Source organism: Leishmania mexicana, chromosome 30 (genome assembly GCF_000234665.1).
Source record: "Leishmania mexicana MHOM/GT/2001/U1103 complete genome, chromosome 30".
In the NCBI taxonomy this organism is placed as follows: domain Eukaryota; phylum Euglenozoa; class Kinetoplastea; order Trypanosomatida; family Trypanosomatidae; genus Leishmania; species Leishmania mexicana.
This window is the reverse complement of record NC_018334.1, coordinates 451,890-460,964: the sequence shown is the minus strand read 5'-3', so window position 1 is coordinate 460,964 and position 9,075 is coordinate 451,890. Positions and strand designations below refer to the sequence as shown.

General features: G+C 57.6%; 4 protein-coding genes across 4 annotated transcripts; all 4 read left to right on the top strand.

Annotated features, from left to right (window-relative positions):
• Nucleotides 1-1,138: 1,138 nt before the first annotated feature.
• Nucleotides 1,139-1,546, top strand: LMXM_30_1200 (hypothetical protein, unknown function; the record flags this gene model as incomplete). The annotated part of the gene is made up of 1 exon (XM_003877589.1): nucleotides 1,139-1,546. One exon carries the CDS (start codon nucleotides 1,139-1,141, stop codon nucleotides 1,544-1,546), a length of 408 nt encoding a protein of 135 aa, XP_003877638.1.
• Nucleotides 1,547-4,188: 2,642 nt separating this feature from the next.
• LMXM_30_1190 (hypothetical protein, unknown function) lies at nucleotides 4,189-4,581 on the top strand (the record flags this gene model as incomplete). Its single annotated transcript, XM_003877588.1, has 1 exon — nucleotides 4,189-4,581. One exon carries the CDS (start codon nucleotides 4,189-4,191, stop codon nucleotides 4,579-4,581), a length of 393 nt encoding a protein of 130 aa, XP_003877637.1.
• Nucleotides 4,582-5,740: 1,159 nt separating this feature from the next.
• Nucleotides 5,741-6,214, top strand: LMXM_30_1180 (hypothetical protein, unknown function; the record flags this gene model as incomplete). The annotated part of the gene is made up of 1 exon (XM_003877587.1): nucleotides 5,741-6,214. The coding sequence occupies one exon, from the start codon at nucleotides 5,741-5,743 to the stop codon at nucleotides 6,212-6,214; it is 474 nt and encodes a 157-aa protein (XP_003877636.1).
• An 876-nt stretch (nucleotides 6,215-7,090) lies between these two features.
• LMXM_30_1170 (hypothetical protein, unknown function) lies at nucleotides 7,091-7,429 on the top strand (the record flags this gene model as incomplete). The annotated part of the gene is made up of 1 exon (XM_003877586.1): nucleotides 7,091-7,429. One exon carries the CDS (start codon nucleotides 7,091-7,093, stop codon nucleotides 7,427-7,429), a length of 339 nt encoding a protein of 112 aa, XP_003877635.1.
• Between the last annotated feature and the right edge of the window lie 1,646 nt (nucleotides 7,430-9,075).

Below are 9,075 nucleotides of genomic sequence, written 5' to 3'. Positions count from 1 at the left end.
CGCTGCGGTGCGTCACTCCAAGACGCCTGCCCTTTTGTTTTGTCCTCAAATGGGGCCTCTCCCTCCTCTCCCTCCTCTCTGTGTGTGTGTGTGTGCGTGCTCTGGGCATGTGCGACCATGCTGGACGGTGAGGTGGTGTAATGGCGATGTCCCCCCCTCTTTTGCTGTTGCATCTTCCAATGTGGGGCGCGCCGCTGTTGTGCCGATCAGAAACGGCCTGAGTTGTACTGTACTCTGTGGAAGAAGCGTTCAGGGGCGACGGCTCCAACGTGATCACGTGTTTTGTGTGCTGCGGTTGTCCACGTTGCGCTTTGTCTCTCTCCGTTTTTTTGGGCCGCCCCACACCCCCCTTTATGCCTCTCCCTATTCCTTTTACGCCACAGCGCTTCCTCGCTTGTGTGCGAGTGACGCCCATCGGCGTGCACGTCTGTCGTACACGCACAACCGAATCGAGAAATACAACAGCGCAGGAACAAGGGGAGGCGAAAAACGGGAAAGAAAAAAAGGGCCGCGGACGTGCCGCAGCATGTAGGCTGCAACGGTGATGGCCCGCGGACGCGTATACCTTGGCAAGTCCTTTTCTGCTGTGCGATGCTGCTCTCCGTGGGTGATTTCGTCTTCCGTTTCGCAGCACCACAGCCGCCGTGCTTCCGTGAGTCGCCCACTCGAGATCTCTGATGCAGTAGGCGTGCAATGACAGCATCTGCGACCTCACGCACCGGCCTCCTCGAGTACGTGCTCTCGTCTCTTCTCGAACAATGGTCCGCCTTCCCCCCTTCTCCATGCATTCCATTCGCATATGACGCGGGCAAACACGAAGGGCATCGTTGTGCTTGCCCACCCCTCGTGTCCCCCTGCCGTACCCCCACCTCACCGACTCACCGCCTCTCCGCCTCACCGCCTTTCTGCCTCTCCGCCACGGCACCACGTGGGGGCCGTGCAGTCACACACAAAAGAAAAGGCTCAAGACGGATTTTTTTATTATTCGCGAGCAGTGGATCGTAAAGTGTAGCAAGAGGCAACCGACACTCTCCGCCACGTGACGCCCCGTCCTCTTCTCCTGCCACTGGCGGTTTCTCTTTCGCTTCTCAGTCGTTTGTGCACACGCGCTGACGCGCACCTTTCACAGCCGCCCTTCATGTCCGACAAGGAGGAGACCTATGTGCGCCTCGTCTACAGGGGCGCCAGTCTTGTGGTGCCAATGTCGTTTGTGCTGAACGAACACCCTGGCGGTGCTGAGTACATCCTGCAGTACGCCAACCAGGACATCACGAGCGCCTTTGAGGACATGAACCACTCCACCGACGCGCACGCACTTCTCAACACCTTTAAGGAGGCTGAGGCGAAGGAGGGCTTCAGGGACATCTACAACCCGGCAGAGTATCAACGCAAGATCAAGCTGTCACACAGCTACGACGAGGAGCGTCGTTGCACCACAGAGATGCGCCGGTGGCGCCAGAGAACCACGCTGATCACGGCGATGACGACACTGGCAGCGATGGGTGTTGCCGCATACGCGCTGCGACGTCATCTGCAGCGCGCGTGAAGTGGCGGATTTTGTTTTCGGTGTTGCATGCTGTTCGTGTGTGGAGCAGAGGCGGCATAAACCATGTGCGAGGTGCGCTGACTCTCACGCGTGTCCCCTACTCGTCCATCGCGACTGGTGTTGCTGTTGCTGCTGCCATGATGTGCTCTATGCTTTCATGCCACCTGCAACAACTGGGAAAGCCGGGGTGATGTGTGGCATGCCATGTGCCCTCTTTTCGCTTTGTTCGTGCATGTTGGGCCATCCCGTCTTCGCTTCCGGTATCGCCCACGGCCTCATCTGCTGCGCTTACCGGCGCGCGTTTGGGATTCTGCTCAAAACATTGCGGCGTGGACCTCTCTTTTGTGCTTGTCACGGTCTTCCGTTGCTTGCCTGCTCCGCTCTGCCGCTATCGCGCTTGCCTGCATCACTTGTTGTTTTATCATGTGCGTGGGGCATGCTAGTTGCGGTTCTCGCGGAGAGCGACAAGCTCGTCTTGAGAGGTTGCGCTGTGCACAGCAGGTGCACACGTCCGCTGCGCATGACAGTTCTCTTCTCCTTTTACCGCGACGCGGTGCTTCCGCAAGGAAAGCGAGCCACTCTCCCCCATAGATATATGCCACACGCTAAAGTCCGGGCTGCAGCTCCTCTCAGCTGTCACTGACGCCCCCTTTCCGTTGCTCACCGTTCTACTCCCTCCAACCGTTCGGGGCGCTTGCTCTCCGCCTATGCATGTGCATGTGCGCACTCGCGGATAGCTGTCTGCCTGACCACCGTCCTGGAATATCTATCTATGTAGATATCTATATATTTGTATTGTTTTCCTGTTATCGTCTCACCTAACTTCTCCGTATCCGCCCCCTACTACTACTACCTCTTACCGCTTAGTACCATCTTTTCCCGTGCGGAGTTGGCGTGTCGTACTCGCGTGCAGGCGCGCCATACACGTACAGGATGCCTTTCCGAAACAACTCCACGAGCTGGCACCCGAGTGAAACCGCGTGGGTGTCTGCTCGCGTCACTGCGGGTGTAATTCGCCGCGTATTCTTTGTGTGCCGTCTTCCTCCATGCCAAAGTGAGCAACGGAAAAGAAAAACGAAAGAGATGCAAGCAGCGAAACATACAGTGTCGCGGCTCTATACGGCAGCACATGAAACATGGAGAGGAGCGCATCGCACGACGGCCTTGGCGACGTTGGGATTTGACTTCCACTCGCTGGCTATATCGATCTCTTGCGCACGTGGGTGCACCCTTCTCTCTCTTTGTGCGGGTTTTGGCTGCTGGAAACGGCTTTCGCCTGCCTCTCTCGCCGCCGCCTTTCCCCCTTCCCCCAGAACGGACGTCTGCACGTCTGCTGGCTTCTCCCCACTCCCCGCGCGCTGCTCCTCCCTCTTTTTTCGTCTCGTGCCCGCTCAACGATTGTTTCACGGCCCACTTTTTCTCCCACTTTGCCGTTTTGTGCGGGTCACGTGTTCACGATGCAGTCTTTGCGGGAAAGGCGACCGAGTACCGACACCCTCCCTCCCCCCTCCCACCACATCGGCCACGCTTTCCCGAGGCACGCCCTTATCGAAGGCCTTCGCATCTGCGTTGGGTGCACTCCCTGTTTCCTCCACGTTTGTATCTATGACTATCCTCAGTGGACCATGCTCCCCATCACGTCCGCTCTCACCAGCGACAGGATCTCCTTGGATGTCATCGTGCAGGAGCTTCCACAGAACTAGGGCGCTTCAGATGCTCGGACACAGGGCGAAATCCGGTGCGCCGTCCACCGCTGTCCTAGGATCTTCCTTCTGCTTACTCTGACCACGAAGGATTCCCACAGCCACAGGGGGCTGAGAGCAGGCGGGAGTTTTCCCTCTGAGGCGCGACTGCTTCGCCGCACACGGAGAGAACGGACAACGGACGTGATGCGCCCGTTGCGCCGCCGCCGCTGCCCTGCTTTCGTCTCTTTCAGCGTGAGCGAGCAACGACGAGGCGTGGGCCATTGCAGAACCAGTCACCAGCGGCGCATCCATCGAGGGAAAGCCGCAGAGGCAACCATTCGTCGCCTCCCTCTCTCTCCTTCCCGGATGCGCTCTCCACGGCGTACTCGGAAAGCACGCATCTTCTCCTCCTAACGCGCATTCTGCATGGCGCGGTGGTGTGGGAGCGCTGCTCTCGCGCAGCGGTGTATCACTCTCGACTTGGCTTTCTTTTAGCCGTCGTGGTGGTCAGCTCCATAGGCAGCAGGCAAAGACCCGGCCAGCTGAGCACGCAGCTCTCACGCTGGTGATGTCACTGATGTGGTGAAATACTCTTCGCTCTTCTTTCTGCGGATTCTCTGCGCCTCTACGCTATTTCCTTCCTTACGCATCGCTCCAATGCGCCACGGCGGCGTCACACTCGCACCATATTTCTGCGCTTGCAATCCGTCGACGCGCGCGCGGGTTAAGTGCTCTGAATTCGCCTGCGCCAGGATTGCCACACGCGCCTACTCACACACGCACACTCGCCAGCGACTTCTCTTGTGCAGCCGACCATCCTTCCTTCGCTTGACAGACAGCACCGACGTTGGGTCTCTTGTCTGTGCCCTTCGCGACGGTCTCTCTTCCCCTTTGTATCGCTCTCCGGTACATTTTCTACGTGCTTCGTGAGCAGAGACTTCACCAGAAGGTCTCGACATGACGAGCATTGCGACACACACTGTTGCACCCCCAAAGGTGAAGGACGGGGAAGAGGAGTCCATTTGGCACATCTATGAGGGCCGCACCTACCGCGTGCCCATGTCGTTTGTGCGCCGTCACCCAAACGGGCAGAAGCTGCTGTTGCCGTACGCGAACCGCGACATTACGCAGGCTTACAACGAAGCAGGTCACTCGAAGAAGGCGATGCGCACGCTGCTGAAGTTTCTGGATGAGTCTGTCTCCATAGAGGAGCTGCAGCTGCTATGCGAGAAGGCGTGCGAGAGGGACAGCCAATACACTTGGAACTGGTGTGTGCGGGCCGGAAGTCTGCTGAGTGTGGTAACAGTGATGATGGCTGTGTACATGCGCAGCAAACAGCGGTCTGCTTAGCAGAATTACTAGTGTACGCTCCTTGCTACACGGAGTCGCAGGGAGGCAACTTTCAGCAGCTCCGTGGAGACGGTGTGTCTCCGCGCCATCGACTACTTACCTTGCACATTTCTTCCTCTACTCGCATACAACTATTTCCTTTTTTCTGAGTGTTTTGCTTCCACCTCCCCAGCCAACTACGTCATCAACGATTGTTCTCCTGCACGCAGGTTTGTGTGCGTGTGTGTACCTCTTTGGATGCTCTTTTCTTTTTTAGTTATTTTACCGGGTACATCTTGTGACACGAGAGAGAGAGAATGTGTCTGCGGCGCCGCTCGACGTGGCACAGGAATGCCTGCATACGCGCAGACGCAGTCAAGGAGCGAACCACGCGGTCATTGACGTGCTTTAGTCGCCGCTGGCTGTCTCCAACCCCCCTCTCTTTCTCATGCACGCACTCTTCCCGTACACTCGAGTGACTGAGCTGTCTTTCTGTTTTCTTCGCTCGCGGGCTCCGTCGTGCTCCGCCTTTTCTCGCTCTCCTTTCATCGCTTGGGTTGGCTTCTCACTGGGCGTGGCCGGCGGATACCCTCCCCCTCGAATGAAAGCACGCACACAAAACACAAAAGGCTGCTGATCCCTTTTCTTTTACATTGGAGGAGCAAGACTGCCGGAGGTGGCGACAACGCCCCTACCTGCGTCCCTTGACGCTACTGGCATGAGCTCAGGGTGCCCATTTGCTTCTCACTGTATGTGTGGTTGCAGTCGCGACACAAAACCCCACGTGTGTCCATCTTGCACTTTGCTCTCGCACGCGTCTGGTAGCCGCTGCGCTTCCTCGGTTTTCAGCTGATGTGCACAGAGAGACGGTCATGTGGTGACACCCTGCATCACTCCTCTCGTTACAGACCTGACGCTGCTCACGTAAACTCTGGATCGTGCCCCCCTTCCCCTCCCCGTTGATCGTATATCTTTGCTGACTCTTCTTGCTAATGTGTCGCTGCGCTCTCGAGACTCATGGCACACGGATCGCAGAGACAGACGCACGCGCACATCTACAGCGAGATTTATCGGTGCGGACATAATCCCGGGCCGGCAACGCCTACCTGTTTCGTGCACCGGCACCTTTACACGCCGACACGTTGATCTTTACGCTGACCACCAGCGGGACAACGACGCAATGCCGGAGAATATTCTCTACCGCTTCTTCTTCAGGGGCAAGAGCTACTTGATTCCGAAGGACTACATCGACCATGAACACCCCGGCGGAAGCGATGAAATCATGCCCTACGTCGACAAGGACATGACGGACGCATTCGAGGACGCTGATCACTCGCTGAATGCCGTGGAAATGCTGGAGGAGTGGCTGGATGCAGAGTATGACTTTGGCATCCCGCCTGACCCGTCCGCAGTGGCTCCCCCAGCGCAGGAAGAGGTGAAGACGGCGGGGTCAGTCGCTGAGGCGTCACTACCAGCGGCTGCAGTTACCCCCGCAGTGCCTAAAGCAGTACCAGCAGTCTCGGCGGCACCGGCGGCTACCGCACCAACGACCGCTAGAGAGCCCTCGAAACCGAAGCTGTTCGTGCCTGCCGTGGCCACTGCTTTGATGGCATCCATTGCGTTTGTGTACCTTCGAGTCACCAAGAGGAGGTGATGCTACGCGAATTCGGTGGCACACTGTCCCTGATGGCCCATATTCACACGAGCGCATCGCATTGCCGGGCCTCTGTATTCGACATGGCAGCTCCTGTGGTCCTCTCTCCCATCGCCGTTTGGCGTCCACTCCAGGGCGAGATTTTGCTCCCGCTTCATCGCATTTCGCTCTTCCCCATAGCACACCCCTAAGCGTTTTCTTGTCAACGCATGTCGCATAAGTGTGCTTCCGGCACCCGCACGGCCTGCGTCCTCTCGCTGTCCCACCACCACCCTCCCCCACCTTGTGCTCGCGGTGTTGCCTTGTCGGAAGCAGACGAAACAATAAAGAAAGAAAGAGGCTACCGCACATGCATCGGTAGGGGTGTATTTTTGCCGCTGCTCGCTTTCCTGTCGACCGTCCGCGAAGCCGAGGTGGTTTGAATTCATCCGGTCCGGTTACTCTGTCCTCACGCTAACTTGCTGCGCCCAGGTGCCCCTCCCCTCCCCCTCTCTCCCCCGCATCATCTTCCCGGGCGCTGTTGTCTTCTGCTCTGGTGTGTTTACACGGGAACTGAAAGAGAGGGGGCAGTGAACACCTCCGCCGACAGCGCGATCCAGCCTCCGCGGCTCCTCCGACTCTGCTGCCCCTTCCCCGTGCCCGAAGAGCAGACGCTCCGTGTCTCTTCTACTTCATCTTACCTCTGACGCTGGTTTCTCCGTTGCTCCCCCCTCCCCGGACACACACACACACATACCACCTACGCCAGCTGCAGCATCCGCACAACACCACCTCCGAACGCTCACACTTCCCATTTTCCTTTTTTTTTTTCGCTTGCCGCGCACTTCGTCATTTCTAGTCGCTCTTCCAACCGCTCCACCTCACGAGGAGATCAGGATGTCTGCCATCAACTCACTCCACTTCAACTTCAAGGGGAAGAACTACATGGTCCCCGAGAGTTTCGTGACGAAGGAGCACCCGGGCGGCAAGGCCGTCCTCATGGCGCTGGTAGACAAGGACATCACGGAAGCTTTTGAGGAGGCCGGCCACTCAAAGGACGCCATGGAGATGCTGGAGGAGTGGTGCGCCGACGTGTCCGCGACGGAGAAAGCCGATCTGCTGAAGCGCGCTGAGGCGCGCCACGCCGAGGAGGATGAGTGGCGTTGGCGCAGCACCGCGATTGCCTTCAGCGTGGCCGCTGTTGTGGCTGCCGTGGTACTTCGCAAGAGCTCGTAGGAAGGGGGAAGCTCGGTGTGTACTCACTTTGATAGTTGTACACGAGCGCATGAGGAACCTCCAGAGATTCTTTTCTTGCGAAATACCCACTGCTATGTCTTACCCGCATCGGCGCAAGGAGCGCGACAAGGCAAAGACCCCTTCCTCTGTGCGTGTGTGTGTCTCTGTGCGTGTATGATGTGTAACCTAATAGTTCTATTGCGTTGCTTCCACCTCGTCGTTCTGCACCGCGTTGCCTTTTTTTCTGTTTACCTGCTTCCTCGATTCTGTGTCTGCCTTCTCTCTTCCGTAGGATCGAACGCAGCGCGCAGGCACGCACACACCCACACCACGTGAGACGTGAAGCTGGCACAGTTGACGAGGAAGCCTCTCTTCTTATATATATTTATATGTAACAGGCCGTCGGTTCTCTCCGTCTCTCTCTCTTGCCCCTCTCTCTTGCCCCTCCCCTGCTGAGGTGTTTCTTCATCCCCGCGTGTGTTTCCGTTGATCTCTCGCAAGCGACAACACGGCGCCGACCCGCCCTCTTTTTCCTGCCCTTTTCTTTTCTCCTGCCTCTTCGATTCTCTTCTCCCGCCTCTCCCGTGACCCCTCTTCACCACTACCGCGGTGGTGGGGTGTGTCACGCGCTCGCACAAGTGCGCAGGCGGGCGGTCCTGTATGTGGGCACGTGCGCTTTCGCCGCGCGTCTTTTCTGCGTCCGCGCGCAGAGAAGGAAGGGGCGACGGTGTCTGTCAGTAGAGATGGCAGCGACGCCTAGCGAGACGCCCCGTCGGCTTGGCGTCTGACTCTTTTTGTCTGCTGCATGTGGTGGGAGAGGGAGAAAGGAGGGGGGCGGGGCGGTACTGCATCGCGTGCGGAGCAGGAGCGGAGAAGTTGCGGCCATCAGTGAGCGTGCGCCTCTTTTTTCCTTTTTCGTTTTTTTTTCCTATTCGCATGTCTTCCGTTTCACGTTTTGCGATGATGCGCTCGCCTCTTTTTTTTTTCGCTCCTGCGTCACCTCCATCGATGTGACCATGCCCTCGCTCTGCTTTCGCTTCACAAGGCACTCGCTTGGGGCTCATGCACGTCCGGATGGAAAGGTTGGGGGGAGGGGGGGAGGAAGTGGTGTGGTGATGCGGTGCGAAAGAGGGACAGGGCAGGCGACGATGCGGGCCGTCATGTGACGGCGTTAAACTCTTCCTTTATATTTGTACGACGCGTGCTCTCGTTCCCCCCTCTCCCTGTCTCTCTCTGTGTGTGTGTGTGTTTACGTTTTTTTTTCTGTTCGGGGTTACTTTCCGATGGCACAGAGCTGCACCTCGCTCGTACCCATTCATGCCTCCGCGACGGTTTGTGTAGTCATCTACAGTAGAGAAAACAAAATGCAGCGAGCGAGCGAGCGAGAGAGAGAGAGGCACGAGATAGCAGCACGAGGGAGGGAGGCGTGGGACGGCCCTGCCGTTGAAGGAAAGAAATAGAAGGCGTGAATGCACTGGCTGTCGACAGCGCCCTTGCTCTGCTCTGGTCCACCCAGCCTTTATCTCTTGTCATCCCTCTCAGTATCTCTGCGTCAGCGCCCCGGGCTATTTCGAAAAAAAAAAGGATAACCTGTGTAACAGTTCGACAGACGAAAGAAAGCGAACCAACCGCAGCTGTAGCGAAGG